The sequence below is a fragment of the Plectropomus leopardus genome, chromosome 13 (genome assembly GCF_026936395.1).
Source record: "Plectropomus leopardus strain MGB_pleo_1.0 chromosome 13, ASM2693639v1, whole genome shotgun sequence".
Lineage (NCBI taxonomy): Eukaryota > Metazoa > Chordata > Actinopteri > Perciformes > Serranidae > Plectropomus > Plectropomus leopardus.
In genome coordinates this window covers 26039887-26064150 of record NC_142188.1, presented here as the reverse complement: position 1 = coordinate 26064150, position 24264 = coordinate 26039887, and the positions used below count along the sequence as shown (strand labels likewise).

The 24264-nt window shown below is 35.6% G+C and overlaps 1 protein-coding gene and 1 long non-coding RNA gene across 2 annotated transcripts in view; one reads left to right on the top strand and one right to left on the bottom strand.

Moving 5' to 3' along the window:
• Nucleotides 1-24264, bottom strand: part of cdh23 (cadherin-related 23) — a 247502-nt gene that overhangs the window by 4540 nt on the left and 218698 nt on the right. Inside the window, exons 58-65 of the mRNA XM_088086382.1 lie at nucleotides 6070-6333; nucleotides 5831-5992; nucleotides 3524-3780; nucleotides 3309-3406; nucleotides 2401-2521; nucleotides 2237-2316; nucleotides 2032-2072; nucleotides 1813-1873 (exon numbers count right to left, since the gene is read on the bottom strand). Of these exons, the coding sequence (XP_087942508.1) occupies nucleotides 1813-1873; nucleotides 2032-2072; nucleotides 2237-2316; nucleotides 2401-2521; nucleotides 3309-3406; nucleotides 3524-3780; nucleotides 5831-5992; nucleotides 6070-6333 (1084 nt within the window). The remainder of the gene's footprint in view (nucleotides 1-1812; nucleotides 1874-2031; nucleotides 2073-2236; nucleotides 2317-2400; nucleotides 2522-3308; nucleotides 3407-3523; nucleotides 3781-5830; nucleotides 5993-6069; nucleotides 6334-24264) is intronic.
• LOC148187728 (uncharacterized) lies at nucleotides 365-10897 on the top strand. The gene is made up of 5 exons (XR_015778388.1): nucleotides 365-821; nucleotides 1952-2105; nucleotides 6728-6901; nucleotides 8446-9320; nucleotides 9920-10897. It is a non-coding gene; the product is annotated as an uncharacterized LOC148187728 (long non-coding RNA).

Here is a 24264-nt window from a genome sequence, read left to right as displayed (position 1 = left end):
AACAAAACTAAACATCAAAATATCTGTTAAAACTCGCCACAACTCATGGAGTATAATCCAAGTTTCATTTATCCAGTTGTGTGCTCAGCACTTGTCAAACACATGTATTTTTACGAAAATCTTGCTATTTAAAACACTCCCATATACCAGTTGTGCGCCCGGGCAAGCATGTGGATTTGAACTCTGCTCGTGCATTCAACTGAGAAGAGTTCAAATGTGCTTGCCCAGGTGTGCTACTCGTTTTAGTGAAATGCTAAGATGTTTTCTAATTATTAAGCATAACATTGGATATATGAGACTTGGATTATACTGCATGAATTGTGTTAGAGTTTGTAAACAGATGTTTTGATATACCTTTGCTGCTTGCTGTTTTGCTCTAATTTATCATTTTCTCAGTTTTTGGATTCTTTCGCTGTGTAGGAGTGTGAGGAAAACAGTTTTCGAAGCAAATTCAATGCATTATATTTATTCATTCATTATCTGTAGCTGCTTGTCCTCTTAAGAGTTGCAGGGGGGTTGAAGCCTAACCTTGATATCGTTGGGCGAGAGGCAGGGTACACCCAGGACAGGTCGCTAGACTGTCGCAGGGCTGACAGAGACAGACAGCCATTCACGCGTATATTCACAACTACAGGCAATTCACCTGTTAACCTGACCAGCATTGAAATTTGGGAGGAAACTGGAGAACCCAAGCTGGCAGAGAAGGCCCCCCCCCCAACCAAGGTCCAAACTTCAACCCAAACCAGGCTCAAAGCTGGGACCCTGCTGCTGTGAGGCGACGGTGCTAACCACGACACCACAGAGCTGCAATGCATCATATGGTGAGTAACTGATATGCAAATAATAATTTAGTATTTTTTTTTTCACACTTATATCTTGTTTGATTGATCCATACAAAAACCGAACTGTAACGACACACTGTGGTCATATGATGAGTTTTCCTTGCCTTCCTAGAGTTTCCACCGGTTGCCTAGCAACCTCATGGCAGCAACCCACAACATATATGTAACAACTTTTGTTTTGAGTCCTGGAATTTAAAAAAATGCTTGTCTTTGATCATCAGAACTAATAACTTGTGATTACTAAAAATAACATTTTTTTAATTTTTAACTTTAATTGCATAATAACTGAGAGTGATATTCTGTGGAGAGTCCTTTTAAAGGAATACTTAACCCCGAAGTGACCATTTGTAAATTAACTAGTCATGCTGTGTTACCTTTTATTTGTAAAAAACATTGCCTCCACTGAAAACAGCAAGTATACTGATTGATTAATTGGGGACTACTTAACAGCAAAAAAATAGAAACACGTGTATTTACAAACTCTCACACAACTTTTGTGGTATAATCCTAGTCCTGTTTCTGCAATTTTATGCTCTGTACTTCCCAAACATATGTATTTTTGCTAAATAACCTTAGTATTGGAGTCTGGCTCTGAAGACAGCACAGCTCACTTTCTGTCCAATTTTTTTTAAAATAGTCAGGTTTTAACCAAAGTGCATGTTTTTGGGAAGTACTGAGGATACGACTAGATAAATGAGACTTGGTTTATACTGCACAAGTTGTGTGAGAGTTTTTAAACAGATGTTTTGATATAGTTTTGCAGTTGTTAAATGTGGTCCCCAATCAACCAATAAATATGTTCACCATCTTCTGTGGAGACATACGAGAAAAACGTTTTCTTTATGAATTTGATGTAACACAGAATAAGCATTTGTAAATGGTAAACAAAGAAACAGGCATTTGGTGAATGAAGCATTAATCAAAGCAGTATGTGACAAAAAAAGGTGTGAAAATGAAGTTATTATCTCACCCTTCAAAGGAGTACTTGTTAGTGTTGGGCATATCCAGGATATCCATTAGACCCTGGTTACCTGGATAGTGGAGGACACATCATTTAAGACAAACAGACTTGCTGCAGTAAAGTGACATGTTGTACTGTACTTTAACAGATGGTACTGAAAAGCCACAGAAGCCACATCCTGTCGTTAACAGCTGGTGGGACCTTCCCCTCAACGAAGCGGCTTCTCACCTGTTGATCCTGCAACGATGGCTTTCAGCTTCCTCTGGTGCCTGCAACACAGCAAGAGACAGAATCACGAGAAGGTAAACATGTTGACATCTCTCCTCAGACTGGCAGCATAAAAACATGGTTCATGACTGAGTTGCTTTCAAATGACTCACTCAAGAGTCAAAATAAATCTACGTCAATACAAAAATCGCTGAAGGCGTCTTACACTCTGCGATAATGCCAGTTCATTGTGACAAACAAAATCCCCGCCAAGCACAGCAGCACGGCCAGAATGATGATGACAAGCTGTGAGGGAGAAAGAGAAGTTTAACAGCACAACACCACAAAACATCTGCAGCAGCCTGTGAGTTTGTGGAGGCTCCAGCAGACCTGTAGCGTGGAGATGTCATCGGGCAGTTTGTCACTGACAGCAGGCTGAACGTCCACAACATTGTATCTCCTGAACAGGTTTCTGAGTTGCTCCTTGTTCTCATCGATCATCTGAATGACCCTGAAAACATGAAACACCAGGACACAGGTAAAGGCAGGCCAGAGCATCATTGTGTGGGACATTTCTTTAGTACTCATATATCATGTGTAAGACAGTAGGCGGGTTTCCATTAACAAATTGCGCAAATTTAAATTGTGAATTAAAAATTTGTATAATGCAAACACATCAATTTCAAAAAAACTCCCATTTATCGCAAAAAAAGTGTTTGCGCTCTCATGATGAGGTGAAATTTCAGTTCATTTGAAGAAGCCGCATTTTGAAAAACTGCAATAAAAACACTTTTTTTGCTTTTGAAAGTCACATGATCCTATGGCTATGTGCTTATTGGTAGGAACTGGCTCCCTCATGATGCAGCAGGTGCTACATGAGGTGTTATTGCATCGCATAACTCTTCAAAAGTTAAGCGGATCATCCGGAAGTTTTGAATCCACAATTCGTCTGTGAAATTGTGGACTGTGGATTTCCTCCCAAAAAATCCCTCATGTGCGCTCCCACGTATAAGGAGCTTGCCTTTCCATTAATCACTACATCGCCTTCGATTAGAAATAATGACGGCTAGTGCGGTGGCTGTTTTGAACATCCATCACCATGCTTCTTGGAATATTATCACGACAGGAGAAGTGGCATAACATCGTGAGAAAGGTTGCATAACATCACTCAATGGAAAAACAAGTCACTGCTGTTTTGAAAATATTGCTTAATTTTTGGGAAAATCTGTGATGGAAACCTGACTAGTGTTACCATTTAGCATTGGAGTGAAAGATTTATTTAATTCAGGACGGAATACCTTTCAACATCGAGGATGGTGTTGGTCTGATTGTTGACGACGTGGATGAGCATGTCTGTCTGACCATAATTCACCCTGTCCTTCTTGTCCACATGGTACTGCATAAAAGGACAGTGAGACAAACGTCAAATATTATTACAACATAAACAAAAAAGCACTAAAACATTACATAAAAGCATTTCTTTAAAAAAAAAACCAAAAAAAAAACGCCTAACCTGTATGTCGTCTAAGTTGACAATGGCTCCAGTGATGTTAGACAGCAGGTTGACGAAATCTTCCTGGTTTTCACGGACCAAATCAGGGATCTCATTGAAGACTATCTTGACCCTCTGGTCGTCTCTGAGAATGTAGATGTTCACGTTGGTGGTTGTACTGTGTCCCGCGTAATCACACGCCAAAATCTCGAGCTGAAAGTAGCCTGGATTGTAGGCGGTGAAGAGGTCATTCGTTTTGATGATACCATCTGTCAAACCTGTGGGAATCATGGGATACAAAGTTGTTTCAAAATAAGAAATTAACTGGACAAGCTCCCAAATTTAATCAGAATATAAACATATTGGCCTGCTTTTTGTCTGATGTATCATGCTGTACCAAATCCTGTAGAGAAATCTGACAGTAGGCTCTGGATAAAGGAACATTACCTGTCTGGGAGAGCTGGACAAGAGTCTCAAAAAATATGGGTATTTAACCGGATGGGCGAGGTCTGTGACTGTCTCAACCAGCTTTGTTCTTAGTGCATGATATGCTTTATATGATCAGCTGTGTGCACTTAAAAGAAGGCAGAACCCAAATTATGAATATTTTTTAGTTTGATGAAAATGAGAAATTGGATTTAAAGTATAAGCTTGTTTTATTTCTAAAGTTTGTGGTAACTGTTAACCTCGATCTACCTCAGTTTTCTTACGCTGCATTCACAGGTCTTTCATAAGCATTTCAATCTGTGAAACCTGAGCACAGTGGTTTGATTTTGTCAATACATGACTACATAAATAAACAGCTGTATTTTTATTTTTATGATTTTTAAAAAAACTTTTTTTTAACACTTTTTTTTTTCATTTTTTCTTTTTTTTCATGGAAATTTCCATGTTATTTCCTTGTATTTTTTTTTAAAACAAATTTCCTGCAAATTTTGGAATAATTTATTGTTATTTATTGTAAGGGTTGATTTTTTTTGTCTTTGGTTTCTCTCTTTAAAAAGCAAACATGGTAGTTATCAAGAGCTCTTTATCTTAAAATCCTCACACACACACACACACACATATATATATATATATATATATATATATTTTATCTTTTCTGTTTGCATCCATTATCATTCGCTTATCTGAGGCCAAGTCGTGGGGGCAACAGGCTAAGCAGAGCAAATCAGATGCTCCTCTCTGCAGCAACTCTCTCTAGTTCCTCCTGGGGGACCCCAAGGTGTTCCCAGGCCAGACAAGATATGTAACCCCCTCCAGTGTGTTCTGGATCTGCCCTGGGGCCTCCTACCAGTAGGACGTGCCTGGAACACCTCCAGTGGGAGGCACCCAGGAGGCATCCTGAACAAATGCCCAAACCACCTCAACGGGTCCCTTTAGACGTGAAAGAGCAGCGGCTCTACTCTAAGCTCCTCCCCCTATCTCTAAGGCTGAGCTCAGCCTCCTTGTGGAGAAAACTTATTTTGGCTGCTTGTATCCTCAGTCACTTTCTTTCGGTCATTACCCAGAGCTCATGACTATAGGTGAGGGTTGGAACACAGATGGACTGGTGAAGAAGGAGCTGAGCTGGGAGGTTCTTGATTTACCAGTCCAACACAACTACTGCATCTAAGCGGATGCCGCACCAAACCGCCTGTCCATCTCACGCTCCATTCTACCCACACTCGTGAGCAAGACCCCGAGATACTTGGACTGCTTTGCTTGGGGCAGTAATTCTCTCCTAACTCAGAGGGGACAGTCCACCGTTTTCCAGCAGAGAACCATGTCCTCAGACTTAGAGGTGCTGACTCTCATCCTGACCGTTTCACACTCGGCTACAAACCGCTCCAGTGTGTGCTGAAGGTCACGGTGTGATGAAGCAAACAGAACCGCATCATCTGCAAAGAGTGAGATACAATTCTGAGGTCCCCAAACCAGACCCCTTCATCACCCTGGCTGCGCTTTGAGATCCTGTCCATGAATATCACAAACAGAATCAGCGTCCTTTCGTATGAGCCTTTGACTTCTTGACCTCTCCTGACACTTTTTTTTATTTTTCGTCTTTATTTTATGCAGTTTCTTATTGTGTGTAAATTAACTACACTATCTTACCAACAAACAGCAACTTTATCCTAATAACAGTACTGACTGAGGATCCAAACTTTGATATATTTTATCCCTCTGAGTCACAGAGCTCCATTGTTGTCCACAAACAAGTATTGACTCAATATTGCTGGTTTTGGGCCTTCCACAGGATTTGGTGGTGACTATTTGAAGAGATGTTGTAAGAAGCAAAAATCTAGTCAACATTTAACACAAATGCATATTGTACACGAGAAAGCTCACCGATGATGAAGATGTTGCCCATGTCCTCACTGCCATTGCTCTGTGACTGGAAGTAGCGGATTGTAACGATATGGTATTGAACCACGCTGTTGTTGCCAATGTCATTATCTAGAGCCACAACCTTGATCAGATCTGAGCCCACTTTGGCATTCGCTGCAACTCCTGAAACCAGGGAGCAAAGATGGAAGGTTATGGTGGTTTCACATAGACCAACATACACATACAAGAACACAGATTACCTGCAGTGTACTCCGCCTTAGTGAAGCGTGGTTTCTGGTCATTGATGTCTTCCAGTTCAATGCGGACTTCCAGCAGGCTGGGGTCACGGGCAGGGTCCAGGGCTTTGGCCCGAGCTGCCCTTTGACCTCTGGGAGGAGTCCAGCTCCTGTTGCTCGAAGCCTTGATGATAATGGAGTAGACCGGGATCTCCTCCCGGTCCAGATCCTTATGCAACTTCAGCTCTCCGTCTAGACTCAAGCCAAAGTTTCCATCATTGTTTCCCCCTGCAGGAAGACATAGTGTACAGACATGTATACAGATGTCCTCATTATTCCTACGCTTTTGAAGTAAGAGTACTTTCATCTGACCACACAATGGATACAAGAAAAACTCATTATCAACACCTGGTTTACAGCAGGGGCATCCAGACTTTTCGGAATTTTCTCATTATTTAACAACATAATATACTATGCGATTGCTTTGCACTTTTAGACAACATGCTATACTATTACGTTTTTTCTCACTTTTTGACAGCACACCATACAATGTTTTTCTACCTTTTTGACAACTTACTATACTTTGGTATTTTTTCGATTGTTTTTAACGACATATGACTATTTTGTAACACTTTGTTTAGACATACTACTCTATACCGTTTTCCCCACTTTCTGACACCAGAATACGATGATCTTTTTGTGGAACGGACTGAAGGGACACTGGTGAAAAGACACTGGTGCAAAGACTGTTCTAACAACAAAGAAAGAAGAGAAAATCCCACATCCCATGTCAGACTGAAAGCAGGAGGAGGACGCCAGTGACAGAGCAGCCTGCAGCACACACACACAACATTGGGTGAGTCATAATCTCAAACTGTTTATGATAAAATAGTGAATGCCAATGAATATACTAAAGCTAAGGTTAAAACTACCAAACATGAACAGCCCTTAATTGTGATGTATCTATGTATGTATTAACATAAAGGATTTAGAAAATTGCCTGAGCAAATTTTAATATTGCAGTAAATTATGTATTTTCAGTTGATTTGGCAGGTACATTATCTGTCCTAAAAGTGTTAACATCACTTAAACCATCTTAAAAGGGTGGCAGATATTGCAAAACTATAGTGCTGGTGTCATCTCTGTGACGAAACTCTGCACCATACCCTCATCATGCCCACTCGCTGACACCATGATGAAGCACTTTTTTCTGTTATCAGAACATTGTCAAATTGACTAGATAGGGGGCGATCTAATGTACCATTATGCATTGTGTTAACTTCATGTTTAGGTGAGTTAAAGTAACCACACTGCCTGTGAACACGGCAAAATAGTGAAATGCAGACCAAACTCACACCTACACACATTAGAATGGTCTCTCGACGACAGCACAAGCACACACAGCACCCAAGCAACCTGTGACATGAAAACAGGCTGATCACACAGCACATCACATGTATCTGACGGACCAGATCAAAGTTTTGAAAGTTTGAGAAAGTATGGTGTGAAATATATCAGGAAGTAGAAAGGTTGTGTTAACAACATGTTTTCTGGACATAGGAGGCTGCCGCTGTTTCTGTATCTCTGTCTCAGAATGAGCTGTATGATGCTGGCAAGCACCTTTTTTTCCTGACATGTTTTTTTTTGTGTTTTTGTAATTTTCAATTGTACAGCACTTTGTAACGTTGGTTTTGGTAAGTGCTAAATAAACTTTATCATTATTATTATTATTATTATTATTATTATTATTATTATTATTATTATTATTATTATTATTATTATTATTATGACCCTCAGACTGCCTAAACCCGACCTACCTGTTACTCAGTTTATTGACTGAGCTGCAGCAGTGCTTGCATCACATGTTGGGCTGCTGCAGCTTATGCAGCTACTTTCTGTGGTTCAAGATTCCCTCCATGTTGTCTTGTTATACACAACTGACACTGAAGTTAACCCTTTCTGTTCTCCAGTCACTCTCTACTCCACAGTAAAGTGCTCTCTGGTCAGAATCTGGCGCAAAAGGGGGAATGTGTACTATTATTAACTCTGCATTCTACACACAGGGATTTTTGCAGGAAGTGTACGGTTTGTGCAGCCAACAATGCATAAACCATTTGGCCATTTTATTATGAATTTCATAAACTAACACAATGTGAAGGAAAGAAATACTGTCTCGTTAATGTTGACAGGTTCAGTAAATGCGCTGAAGTTTTTTTTCCCACAGCTAAACAAGGCACTGCTCACTGAAATAATACCCAGATGGGGTATTTCAACAATCAGTTGTGATGACTGACTGGCAATGTGCTCTCTAAAGTGTTGCACTTCTTAGGCTTTAACATATATATATATATATATATATCATCACTTCTAATATGTCATTACTGTTTTTATCATCCACAGTGCACAGGTGCTATGGAACGTGAAAATTGTACAGTCAAGGCAAAACTGCTGAAAGGTTGTGATGAAACTGGACCGTCATGAGCTAAAGCACTTCCGCCAGTGCTTGCATAAGAAACGGACATGGACTCACCCCCTTTGAAAACGTTTTCAGGAGACCACACCGAAATGAAAGAGGTCCAGTTAAGCATTGTATTCCATCTACAACCTGATGTGATGATGAAATGCTGTGATACTGTGCTAACCTGTTGCTACTCTGTCAGCATTGCATTCTCAGGTGAAAGGTGCCCTCAGCAGCCACAGCGGTGCTAAAGAACCTGAAGCCAGGCGATTAGGTGCTCATGAGAGACCACAGGAGGCGTTACTGGAGGCAGAGGCAATATCACTGTCCATTTATCACATCCCCACTGAAGTAGCTGTAAAGGTTGCAGTAAAGGCTCCTTGGGTCCATGCCAGCCATTTCAAACTTGTCCCTTAACCATATGACGACACAGGGCCCTCCGTTTACTTTTCAAATACATTAACTAATGCGCAGAGAAAAATTAAAGTCATCACAACGCGAGGATTCATCAGGAGTGTAGGCGGATCGCTGCTCCTCACTCATAACACTATAACTCATTTGCACCAACAGAAAATGCTTTACATTCATCCTTATAACATAACGCCAAATAGGTTATTCGCAAAGATAAGGAACTGAAGAGGAATGTTGTAACAGACACAACATGGATGATAGAGTGGTTTGACTTTATGTTTGAAAAATAGAAATCATTTATTCTGACTGTTGTATCTGCACTTTATGTCTCTATGGTAGGGTTTGCCCTGTTCGGATGAGCCATTATTCCGTCTGTCAGAGGTCTTATTGTCAGAGATACTTAAAGGTCAGCTACACACCAAATGTCAAAAAAATGTCCAAAAACATCATGATATAGTATTCTGAAAAAATTAACGAAAACGTCATAGTATAGTATGTCTAAAATGTCAAAATACGACATGTCTATAAAGTAGCTGAAAAGTACATAAAATAGCATATCTAGACATGTCATAGCATAGACTGTCGAAAAAATGACCAAAAACATCATACTATAGTGTGTCAAAATACGTTAAATTTTGACATATAAAAAAAAAAGGCTGAAAATGAAATATCTTAACTATGGCGTTTTCGGCCATTTTTTTGACATGCTAAATTGTGACGTTAATTCCACTTTATATACTATCTCTCTGTCTCTATCTGTCTCTACAAGTTATAATATGTTGTTTTTCAGCCATTTTTAAGACATGTCAAAATTCAGCGTTTCTCAATGTACTATACTATGGCGTTTTTGGCCATTTTTTCAAAATGCTAAATTATTAAGTTTTTGGACTTTTTGGCCTTTATTCCCACTTTGTATACCATGACAGGTTTCTACAAGCTACTATATGTCATTTTTAGCCATCTTTATTCATTCGTTCATTTTCCGTAACCGCTTGTCCTTGCAAGGGACGCGGGGGGCTGGAGCCAATCCCAACTGTCATTGGACGGAAGGCGGGGTACACGCTGGACAGGTCGCCAGACTATCGCAGACACCCTTTCACGCTCACCGTCACTCCTAAGGGCAATTTAAAGTCACCAATCAACCTGACCTGCATGTCTTCGGAATGTGGGAGGAAGCCGGAGACCCCGGAGAGAACCAACACAGATACGGGAGAACACGCAAATGTGGGCACGGGCCCACAGAAGGGCCCCCGCCTACGGACCGACCCCCGTTCCAATCCGGGATCAATCCAGGGACCCTCTTGCTGTGAGGGAACAGTGCTAACCACAACGCCATCATGCCACCCTAAGCCATCTTTAGGACATGTCAAATTTTTTACATTTTCTCCACATGCTATACTATGGTGTTTTTATCGATTTTTTGGCCATTCTAAAATAGGACATTTTGGACTTTTTTGGGTATTATTTTCACTTTGTACACTATGACGTGTCTCTACAAGCTATATGTTATTTTCATCAATTTTTAAAATTTTATTTTTTTTGTTTTTTTGCCATTTCTTGGATATGCTTAATTTTTGAAGCTTTTGGACGTTTTTGGCTTTATTTCCGCTTGTATGTTATAATGCATCTCTAAAAGCTTAAATAAGTTGTTTTCAGCCATTTTTATGACATTTTAAAATTGTTTTTCGACATACTATACTATGGTGTTTATGGCCATTTCTTCAACATGTTAAATTATGAAGTTATTGGACTTTTTGGCCGTTATTCCCACTTTGTATACTGTGACAGGTCTCTACAAGCTATTATATGTCGTTTTCAGCCATTTTTATGACATGTATGACATTTTGACATTTTTCGACATACTATACTATGGCGTTTTTGGCCATTTTTTCAACACCCTCAATTGTGATGTGTTTGGAATTTTTTGACCTTTATTCCCACTTTGTACACTATGATAGGTCTCTACAAACAATTATATGTCGTTTTCAGCCATTTTTATGACATGTCAAAGTTTGACTTTTTCGACATACTATACTATGGCGTTTTTGGCCATTTTTTCAACATGCAAAATAATGTTTTTGGACTTTTTTGGCCTTTATTCCCACTTTGTATAGTATAATAGGTCTCTACAAGCTAGTATATGTCGTTTTCAGACATTTTTATGACATGTCAAATGTTAACATTCTCGACATACTATACTATGGCATTTTTGGCCATTTTTTCAGTATGCTAAATTATGAAGTTTTTGGACTTTTCTGTCCATTATTCCCACATTGTATATTATAATAGGTCTCTATAAGCAATTATATGTCATTTTCAGCCATTTTTATGACATGGCAAATTTTGACATTTTTTGACATACTATACTATGGCGTTTTTGGCCATTTTTTCAACATGCTAAATTGTTAAGTTTTAAGACATTTCCTGCCTTTATTCCCACTTTGTATAGTACAATAGGTCTCTACAAACAATTATATGTCGTTTTCAGACATTTTTATGACATACCAAATTTTGACTTTTTCAACATACTATACTATGGTGTTTTTGGCCATTTTTTCAACATGCTAAATAATGAAGTTTTTGGACTTTTTTGGCCTTTATTCCCACTTTGTATAATATGATAGGGCTCTATAAGCTATTATATGTCGTTTTCAGCCATTTTTATGACATGTCAAATTTTGACTTTTTCGACATACTATACTATGGCGTTTTTGGCCATTTTTTCAACATGCTAAATTGTTAAGTTTTTAGACTTTTTCTGCCTTTATTCCCACTTTGCACATTATAATAGGTCTCTACAAACAATTATATGTCGTTTTCAGCCATTTTTATGACATGTCAAAGTTTGACTTTTTCGACATACTATACTATGGCGTTTTTGGCCATTTTTTCAAAATGCTAAATTATGAAGTTTTTGGACGTTTCTGTCCATAATTCCCACTCTGTATAGTATGATAGGGCTCTATAAGCTAATATATGTCGTTTTCAGCCATTTTTATGACATGTCAAATTTTGACTTTTTCGACATACTATACTATGGCGTTTTTGGCCATTTTTTCAACATGCTAAATAATGAAGTTTTTGGACTTTTTCTGCCTTTATTCCCACTTTGCATATTATAATAGGTCTCTATTAACAATTATATGTCGTTTTCAGGCATTTTTATGACATGTCAAATTTTGACTTTTTCGACATACTATACTATGGCGTTTTTGGCCATTTTTTCAACATGCTAAATAATGAAGTTTTTGGACTTTTTTGTCCTTTATTCCCACGTTGTACACTATGATAGGTCTCTTCAAGCTAGTATATGTCGTTTTCAACCATTTTCATTACATGTCAAATTTTGACACTTTCGACATACTATACTATGGCGTTTTTGGCCATTTTTTCAACATGCGAAATTGTTAAGTTTTTGGACTTTTTCTGCCTTTATTCCCACTTTGTATAGTATGATATGTCTCTGCAATGTATTATATATTGTTTTCAGCCATTTTTATGACATGTCAAATTTTGACACTGTCGACATAATATACTATGGCGTTTTTGGCCATTTTTTCAACATGCTAAACTGAAGTTCTTGGACTTTTTTGGCCTTTATTCCCACTTTGTATGGTATGATAGGTCTCTACAAGCTATTATATGTCATTTTCAGCCATTTTTATGAGATGACAAATTTTGACATTTTTCGACAAACTATACTATGGCGTTTTACGCTATTTTTTCAACATGCTAAATAACGTAGGTTTTGGAATTTGTCGGTCTTTATTCCCACTGTGTATACTGTGATAGGTCTAAAGTATTATATGCAATTTTCAGCCATTTTTATGTTCTGTCAGAATTTGACAGTTCTTGTCATACTATAATATAGCGCTTTTGGCAATTTTTTCAACATGCTAAATTGTGAAACTTTTGGACTTTTTTGGCCTTTATTCACACTTTGGATACTATGATGGGTCTCTACAAGCCATAATATGTTGTTTTCAGCCATTTTTATCTTATGTCAAAATTTGACTTTTTGTCGTCATACTGTACTGTTACAGGTGATGCCGTTTTTTTTGTTGTTGTTGTGTATGGGGGTTGTGGTAATCTCATTATTCAGACTGATGATGTCATCGGAGGTATGCCACGTCATCGAGGATGCTTTCCTTCTGTACCCTGGGGTGTTCCTCTGACTGTGTCTCGTTTCTCCTCCTCTTGCTGCACGCCTTCCTGCCAACCAATCAGGTGGTGCCAGTGGTCCCGCCTTCCTCCCTTTTGATGAGTGCTTCCTCCAGTGATGTGTTTTCTAGTGTCTTTTTAAGTCCGTTGTACCTTTGCTAGGGGGCGGCTGTTCTTACCCATGAGCAGTTCGCCCTGGTATTGTGCTGGTGTGATCAATGTAAACTCGTGATTGTTAACTTGGTACTTCATGTTAACTCATGTACGAAGGAGCTGGGCTCTAGATTAACTTTTGTTGTATTTCATGTTTACACTGGTTGCCATCGCACCACATCCAGATAATTATTTGTCTAACAAACTAGGCCTTCGGGGTGGCTGTGTTATTTATGTTTTGGGCAACAGGGAAAGTTGAAGTAAGCTGTGGAGTGGGTGTGGTAGGTATAAGGGGTTTTATTTTGTTTATTGATTTGCTGCAACCCGCTTCCCTATCACGTTGTTCGTTTGCATATGTGTGTGCTGCTCGCTTGATGCTAGGCCATTTCAGTCGTTCATACTTGTGTTGAACAATAAACGTTTTTTCCTCCTGTTTAAAAACATTGTGCTGTGTTGCATCCCTTTGTCCCCCGACTTAATATCTATGGGCTGTAACATATACTATGGCGTTTTTGGTCATTTTTTCAACATGCTAAATTATGAAGTTTTTGGACTTTTTCGGCCTTTATTCCCAATTTGTATATTGTAATAGGTCTCTACAAGCAATTATATGTCGTTTTCAGCCATTTTTATGACATGTCAAATTTTGACTTTTTCGACATACTATACTATGGCGTTTTTGGCCATTTTTTCAACATGCTGAATTATGAAGTTTTTGGACGTTTCTGTCCATTATTCACACTTTGTGTTGTATAATAGGTCTCTATCAGCTATAATATGTTGTTTTCAGCCATTTTTATGACGTCAAACTTTGACTTTTTCGACATACTATACTATGGCGTTTTTGGCCATTTTTTCAACATGCTAAATAATGAAGTTTTTGGACTTTTTTGGCCTTTATTCCCACTTTGTATAATATGATAGGGCTCTATAAGCTATTATATGTCGTTTTCAGCCATTTTTATGACATGTCAAATTTTGACTTTTTCGACATACTATACTATGGCGTTTTTGGCCATTTTTTCAACATGCTAAATTATTAAGTTTTTAGACTTTTACTGCCTTTATTCCCACTTTGTATATTATAATAGGTCTCTACAAGCAATTATATGTCGTTTTCAGCCATTTTTATGACATGTCAAAGTTTGACTTTTTCGACATACTATACTATGGCGTTTTTGGCCATTTTTTCAACATGCTAAATTATGAAGTTTTTGGACTTTTTCTGCCTTTATTCCCACTTTGTATATTATAATAGGTCTCTACAAGCAATTATATGTCGTTTTCAGCCATTTTTATGACATGTCAAAGTTTGACTTTTTCGACATACTATACTATGGCGTTTTTGGCCATTTTTTCAACATGCTAAATAATGAAGTTTTTGGACTTTTTCTGCCTTTATTCCCACTTTGTATATTATAATAGGTATCTACAAGCAATTATATGTCGTTTTCAGCCATTTTTATGACATGTCAAATTTTGACTTTTTCGACATACTATACTATGGCGTTTTTGGCCATTTTTTCAACATGCTAAATTATGAAGTTTTTGGACTTTTTCTGCCTTTATTCCCACTTTGCATATTATAATAGGTCTCTACAAACAATTATATGTCGTTTTCAGCCATTTTTATGACATGTCAAATTTTGACTTTTTCGACATACTATACTATGGCGTTTTTGGCCAATTTTTCAACATGCTAAATAATGAAGTTTTTGGACTTTTTCTGCCTTTATTCCCACTTTGTATAGTATGATAGGGCTGTATAAGCTATTATATGTCGTTTTCAGCCATTTTTATGACATGTCAAATTTTGACTTTTTCGACATACTATACTATGGCGTTTTTGGCCATTTTTTCAACATGCTAAATAATGAAGTTTTTGGACGTTTCTGTCCATTATTCCCACTTTGTATAGTATGATAGGGCTCTATAAGCTATTATATGTCGTTTTCAGCCATTTTTATGACATGTCAAATTTTGACTTTTTCGACATACTATACTATGGCGTTTTTGGCCATTTTTTCAACATGCTAAATTATGAAGTTTTCGGACTTTTTCTGCCTTTATTCCCACTTTGTGTAATATAATAGGTCTCTATAAGCTATAATATGTTGTTTTTAGCCATTTTTATGACATGTCAAATTTTGACTTTTTCGACATACTATACTATGGCGTTTTTGGCCATTTTTTCAACATGCTAAATTATGAAGTTTTCGGACTTTTTCGGCCTTTATTCCCACTTTGTATAATATGATAGGGCTCTATAAGCTATTATATGTCGTTTTCAGCCATTTTTATGACATGTCAAATTTTGACTTTTTCGACATACTATACTATGTATGCTTTTTGGCCATTTTTTCAACATGCTAAATAATGAAGTTTTGGACTTTTCTGTCCATTATTCCCACTTTGTATAATATGATAGGGCTCTATAAGCTATTATATGTCGTTTTCAGCCATTTTTATGACATGTCAAATTTGGACTTTTTCGACATACTATACTATGGCGTTTTTGGCCATTTTTTCAACATGCTAAATAATGAAGTTTTTGGATGTTTCTGTCCATTATTCCCACTTTGTATAGTATAATAGGGCTCTATAAGCTATTATATGTGGTTTTCAGCCATTTTTATGACATGTCAAATTTTGACTTTTTCGACATACTATACTATGGCGTTTTTGGCCATTTTTTCAACATGCAAAATAATGAAGTTTTGGACTTTTTGGCCTTTATTCCCACTTTGTATATTATAATATGTATCTACAAGCAATTATATGTCGTTTTCAGCCATTTTTATGAAATGTCAAATTTTGACTTTTTCGACATACTATACTATGGCGTTTTTGGCCATTTTTTCAGTATGCTAAATTATGAAGTTTTTGGACGTTTCTGTCCATTATTCCCACTTTGTATAGTATGATAGGGCTCTATAAGCTATAATATGTTGTTTTCAGCCATTTTTATGACATGTCAAATTTTGACTTTTTCGACATACTATACTATGGCGTTTTTGGCCATTTTTTCAACATGCTAAATTATGAAGTTTTTGGACTTTTTCTGCCTTTATTCCCACTTTGTATATTATAATAGGTATCTACAAGCAATTATATGTCGTTTTGAGCCATTTTTATGACATGTCAAATTTTGACTTTTTCGACATACTATACTATGGCGTTTTTGGCCATTTTTTCAACATGCTAAATAATGAAGTTTTTGGACTTTTTTGGCCTTTATTCCCACTTTGTATATTATAATAGGTCTCTACAAGCAATTATATGTCGATTTCAGCCATTTTTATGACATGTCAAATTTTGACTTTTTCGACATACTATGGCGTTTTTGGCCAATTTTTCAACATGCTAAATAATGAAGTTTTTAGACTTCTTCTGCCTTTATTCACACTTTGTGTTGTATAATAGGTCTCTATCAGCTATAATATGTTGTTTTCAGCCATTTTTATGACATGTCAAATTTTGACTTTTTCGACATACTATACTATGGCGTTTTTGGCCATTTTTTCAACATGCTAAATAATGAAGTTTTTGGACTTCTTCTGCCTTTATTCACACTTTGTGTTGTATAATAGGTCTCTATCAGCTATAATATGTTGTTTTCAGCCATTTTTATGACATGTCAAATTTTGTATTTTTTCGACATACTATACTATGCCGTTTTTGGCCATTTTTCAACATACTAAATTATGAAGTTTTGGACGTTTCTGTCCATTATTCCCACTTTGTATAGTACGATAGGTCTCTATAAGCTATTATATGTGGTTTTCAGCCATTTTATGACATGTCAAATTTTGACTTTTTCGACATACTATACTATGGCGTTTTGGCCATTTTTCAACATGCTAAATAATGAAGTTTTTGGACTTGTTCTGCCTTTATTCACACTTTGTGTTGTATAATAGGTCTCCATAAGCTATAATATGTTGTTTTCAGCCATTTTTATGACATGTCAAATTTTGACTTTTTTCGACATACTATACTATGGCGTTTTTGGCCATTTTTTCAACATACTAAATTATGAAGTTTTTGGACGTTTCTGTCCATTATTCCCACTTTGTATAGTACGATAGGTCCCTATAAGCTATTATATGTGGTTTTCAGCCATTTTTATGACATGTCAAATTTTGACTTTTTCGACATACTATACTATGGCGTTTTTGGCCATTTTTTCAACATGCTAAATAATGAAGTTTTTGGACTTTTTTGGCCTTTATTCCCACTTTGTATATTATAATAGGTCTCTACAAGCAATTATATGTCGTTTTCAGCCATTTTTATGACATGTCAAATTTTGACTTTTTCGACATACTATACTATGGCGTTTTTGGCCATTTTTTCAACATGCTGAATTATGAAGTTTTTGGACGTTTCTGTCTTTATTCACACTTTGTGTTGTATAATAGGTCTCTATCAGCTATAATATGTTGTTTTCAGCCATTTTTATGACATGTCAAATTTTGACTTTTTTCGACATACTATACTATGGCGTTTTTGGCCATTTTTTCAACATACTAAATTATGAAGTTTTTGAACGTTTCTGTCCATTATTCCCACTTTGTATAGTACGATAGGTCCCTATAAGCTATTATATGTGGTTTTCAGCCATTTTTATGACATGTCAAATTTTGACTTTTTCGACATACTATACTATGGCGTTTTTGGCCATTTTTTCAACATGCTAAATATGAAGTTTTTGGACTTTTTTGGCCTTTATTCCCACTTTGTATATTATAATAGGTCTCTACAAGCAATTATATGTCGTTTTCAGCCATTTTTATGACATGTCAAATTTTGACTTTTTCGACATACTATACTATGGCGTTTTTGGCCATTTTTTCAACATGCTGAATTATGAAGTTTTTGGACGTTTCTGTCCATTATTCCCACTTTGTATAGTATGATAGGGCTCTATAAGCTATAATATGTTGTTTTCAGCCATTTTTATGACATGTCAAATTTTGACTTTTTCGACATACTATACTATGGCGTTTTTGGCCATTTTTTCAACATGCTAAATCATTAAGTTTTTGGACTTTTTCTGCCTTTATTCACACTTTGTATATTATAATAGGTCTCTACAAGCAATTATATGTCGTTTTCAGGCATTTTTATGACATGTCAAATTTTGACTTTTTCGACATACTATACTATGGCGTTTTGGCCATTTTTCAACATGCTAAATTATGAAGTTTTGGACTTTTTTGGCCTTTATTCCCACTTTGTATATTATAATAGGTCTCTACAAACAATTATATGTCGTTTTCAGCCATTTTTATGACATGTCAAATTTTGACTTTTTCGACATACTATACTATGGCGTTTTTGGCCATTTTTTCAACATGCTGAATTATGAAGTTTTTGGACGTTTCTGTCCATTATTCACACTTTGTGTTGTATAATAGGTCTCTATCAGCTATAATATGTTGTTTTCAGCCATTTTTATGACGTCAAATTTTGACTTTTTTCGACATACTATACTATGGCGTTTTTGGCCATTTTTTCAACATGCTAAATAATGAAGTTTTTGGACTTCTTCTGCCTTTATTCACACTTTGTGTTGTATAATAGGTCTCTATCAGCTATAATATGTTGTTTTCAGCCATTTTTATGACATGTCAAATTTTGACTTTTTTCGACATACTATACTATGGCGTTTTTGGCCATTTTTTTAACATACTAAATTATGAAGTTTTTGGACGTTTCTGTCCATTATTCCCACTTTGTATAGCACGATAGGGCTCTATAAGCTATTATATGTGGTTTTCAGCCATTTTATGACATGTCAAATTTTGACTTTTTCGACATACTATACTATATGCTTTTTGGCCATTTTTTCAACATGCTAAATAATGAAGTTTTTGGACTTTTTTGGCCTTTATTCCCACTTTGTATATTATAATAGGTCTCTACAAGCAATTATATGTCGTTTTCAGCCATTTTTATGACATGTCAAATTTTGACTTTTTCGACATACTATACTATGGCGTTTTTGGCCATTTTTTCAACATGCTAAATTATGAAGTTTTTGGACTTTTTTGGCCTTTATTCCCACTTTGCATATTATAATAGGTCTCTATGAACAATTATATGTCGTTTTCAGGCATTTTTATGACATGTCAAATTTTGACTTTTTCGACACACTATACTATGGCGTTTTTGGCCATTTTTTCAACATGCTGAATTATGAAGTTTTAGATCGCTTTCTGTCCATTATTCACACTTTGTGTTGTATAATAGGTCTCTATCAGCTATAATATGTTGTTTTCAGCCATTTTTATGACGTCAAATTTTGACTTTTTTCGGCATACTATACTATGTGCTTTTTGGCCAATTTTTCAACATGCTAAATAATGAAGTTTTTAGACTTCTTCTGCCTTTATTCACACTTTGTGTTGTATAATAGGTCTCTATCAGCTATAATATGTTGTTTTCAGCCATTTTTATGACATGTCAAATTTTGACTTTTTTCGACATACTATACTATGGCGTTTTTGGCCATTTTTTTAACATACTAAATTATGAAGTTTTTGGACGTTTCTGTCCATTATTCCCACTTTGTATAGCACGATAGGTCCCTATAAGCTATTATATGTGGTTTTCAGCCATTTTTATGACATGTCAAATTTTGACTTTTTCGACATACTATACTATGGCGTTTTTGGCCATTTTTCAACATGCTAAATAATGAAGTTTTTGGACTTGTTCTGCCTTTATTCACACTTTGTGTTGTATAATAGGTCTCCATAAGCTATAATATGTTGTTTTCAGCCATTTTATGACATCTCAAATTTTGACATTTTCGACATACTATACTATGTATGCTTTTTGGCCATTTTTTCAACATGCTAAATTATGAAGTTTTTGGACTTTTTCTGCCTTTATTCCCACTTTGTATATTATAATAGGTCTCTACAAGCAATTATATGTCGATTTCAGCCATTTTTATGACATGTCAAATTTTGACTTTTTCGACATACTATACTATGGCGTTTTTGGCCATTTTTTCAACATGCTAAATTATGAAGTTTTTGGACTTTTTTGGCCTTTATTCCCACTTTGTATATTATAATAGGTCTCTACAAGCAATTATATGTCGTTTTCAGCCATTTTTATGACATGTCAAATTTTGACTTTTTCGACATACTATACTATGGCGTTTTTGGCCATTTTTTCAACATGCTGAATTATGAAGTTTTTGGACGTTTCTGTCCATTATTCACACTTTGTGTTGTATAATAGGTCTCTATCAGCTATAATATGTTGTTTTCAGCCATTTTTATGACATGTCAAATTTTGACTTTTTTCGACATACTATACTATGGCGTTTTTGGCCATTTTTTCAACATACTAAATTATGAAGTTTTTGAACGTTTCTGTCCATTATTCCCACTTTGTATAGTACGATAGGTCCCTATAAGCTATTATATGTGGTTTTCAGCCATTTTTATGACATGTCAAATTTTGACTTTTTCGACATACTATACTATGGCGTTTTTGGCCATTTTTTCAACATGCTAAATTATGAAGTTTTTGGACTTTTTCTGCCTTTATTCCCACTTTGTATATTATAATAGGTCTCTACAAGCAATTATATGTCGTTTTCAGCCATTTTTATGACATGTCAAACTTTGACTTTTTCGACATACTATACTATGGCGTTTTTGGCCATTTTTTCAACATGCTAAATAATGAAGTTTTTGGACTTTTTCTGCCTTTATTCACACTTTGTATATTATAATAGGTCTCTACAAGCAATTATATGTCGTTTTCAGCCATTTTTATGACATGTCAAATTTTGACTTTTTCGACATACTATACTATGGCGTTTTTGGCCATTTTTTCAACATGCTAAATAATGAAGTTTTTGGACTTTTTTGGCCTTTATTCCCACTTTGTATATTATAATAGGTCTCTACAAACAATTATATGTCGTTTTCAGCCATTTTTATGACATGTCAAATTTTGACTTTTTCGACATACTATACTATGGCGTTTTTGGCCATTTTTTCAACATGCTGAATTATGAAGTTTTTGGACGTTTCTGTCCATTATTCACACTTTGTGTTGTATAATAGGTCTCTATCAGCTATAATATGTTGTTTTCAGCCATTTTTATGACATGTCAAATTTTGACTTTTTTCGACATACTATACTATGGCGTTTTTGGCCATTTTTTCAACATGCTAAATTATGAAGTTTTTGGACTTCTTCTGCCTTTATTCACACTTTGTGTTGTATAATAGGTCTCTATCAGCTATAATATGTTGTTTTCAGCCATTTTTATGACATGTCAAATTTTGACTTTTTTCGACATACTATACTATGGCGTTTTTGGCCATTTTTTTAACATACTAAATTATGAAGTTTTTGGACGTTTCTGTCCATTATTCCCACTTTGTATAGCACGATAGGTCCCTATAAGCTATTATATGTGGTTTTCAGCCATTTTTATGACATGTCAAATTTTGACTTTTTCGACATACTATACTATGGCGTTTTTGGCCATTTTTTCAACATGCTAAATAATGAAGTTTTTGGACTTGTTCTGCCTTTATTCACACTTTGTGTTGTATAATAGGTCTCCATAAGCTATAATATGTTGTTTTCAGCCATTTTTATGACATCTCAAATTTTGACATTTTAAGACTTACTATACTATGGCGTTTTTGGCCATTTTTTCAACATGCTAAATTATGAAGTTTTTGGACTTCTTCTGCCTTTATTCCCACTTTGTATATTATAATAGGTCTCTACAAGCAATTATATGTCGTTTTCAGCCATTTTTATGACATGTCAAATTTTGACTTTTTCGACGTACTATACTATGGCGTTTTTGGCCATTTTTTCAACATGCTAAATTATGAAGTTTTTGGACTTTTTTGGCCTTTATTCCCACTTTGTATATTATAATAGGTCTCTACAAGCAATTATATGTCGTTTTCAGGCATTTTTATGACATGTCAAATTTTGACTTTTTCGACATACTATACTATGGCGTTTTTGGCCATTTTTTCAACATGCTGAATTATGAAGTTTTTGGACGTTTCTGTCCATTATTCACACTTTGTGTTGTATAATAGGTCTCTATCAGCTATAATATGTTGTTTTCAGCCATTTTTATGACATGTCAAATTTTGACTTTTTTCGACATACTATACTATGGCGTTTTTGGCCATTTTTTCAACATACTAAATTATGAAGTTTTTGAACGTTTCTGTCCATTATTCCCACTTTGTATAGTACGATAGGTCCCTATAAGCTATTATATGTGGTTTTCAGCCATTTTTATGACATGTCAAATTTTGACTTTTTCGACATACTATACTATGGCGTTTTTGGCCATTTTTTCAACATGCCAAATTATGAAGTTTTTTGGATTTCTTCTGCCTTTATTCCCACTTTGTATATTATAATAGGTCTCTACAAGCAATTATATGTCGTTTTCAGCCATTTTTATGACATGTCAAACTTTGACTTTTTCGACATACTATACTATGGCGTTTTGGCCATTTTTCAACATGCTAAATAATGAAGTTTTTGGACTTTTTCTGCCTTTATTCACACTTTGTATATTATAATAGGTCTCTACAAGCAATTATATGTCGTTTTCAGCCATTTTTATGACATGTCAAACTTTGACTTTTTCGACATACTATACTATGGCGTTTTTGGCCATTTTTTCAACATGCTAAATCATTAAGTTTTTGGACTTTTTTGGCCTTTATTCCCACTTTGTATATTATAATAGGTCTCTACAAGCAATTATATGTCGTTTTCAGCCATTTTTATGACATGTCAAATTTTGACTTTTTCGACATACTATACTATGGCGTTTTTGGCCATTTTTTCAACATGCTGAATTATGAAGTTTTTGGACGTTTCTGTCCATTATTCCCACTTTGTATAGTATGATAGGGCTCTATAAGCTATTATATGTCGTTTTCAGCCATTTTTATGACATGTCAAATTTTGACTTTTTCGACATACTATACTATGGCATTTTTGGCCATTTTTTCAACATGCTAAATTGTTAAGTTTTTAGACTTTTTCTGCCTTTATTCCCACTTTGTATATTATAATAGGTCTCTACAAACAATTACATGTCGTTTTCAGGCATTTTATGACATGTCAAATTTTGACTTTTTCGACATACTATACTATGGCGTTTTGGCCATTTTTCAACATGCTAAATAATGAAGTTTTTGGACTTTTTTGGCCTTTATTCCCACTTTGTATATTATAATAGGTCTCTACAAGCAATTATATGTCGTTTTCAGCCATTTTTATGACATGTCAAATTTTGACTTTTTCGACATACTATACTATGGCGTTTTTGGCCATTTTTCAACATGCTGAATTATGAAGTTTTGGACGTTTCTGTCCATTATTCCCACTTTGTATAGTATGATAGGGCTCTATAAGCTATTATATGTCATTTTCAGCCATTTTTATGACATGTCAAATTTTGACTTTTTCGACATACTATACTATGGCATTTTTGGCCATTTTTTCAACATGCTAAATTGTTAAGTTTTTAGACTTTTTCTGCCTTTATTCCCACTTTGCATATTATAATAGGTCTCTACAAACAATTATATGTCGTTTTTAGCCATTTTTATGACATGTCAAATTTTGACTTTTTCGACATACTATACTATGGCGTTTTTGGCCATTTTTTCAACATGCTAAATAATGAAGTTTTTGGACTTGTTCTGCCTTTATTCACACTTTGTGTTGTATAATAGGTCTCCATAAGCTATAATATGTTGTTTTCAGCCATTTTTATGACATGTCAAATTTTGACATTTTTCGACATACTATACTATGGCGTTTTTGGCCATTTTTCAACATGCTAAATTATGAAGTTTTGGACTTCTTCTGCCTTTATTCCCACTTTGTATATTATAATAGGTCTCTACAAGCAATTATATGTCGTTTTCAGCCATTTTTATGACATGTCAAATTTTGACTTTTTCGACATACTATACTATGGCGTTTTTGGCCATTTTTTCAACATG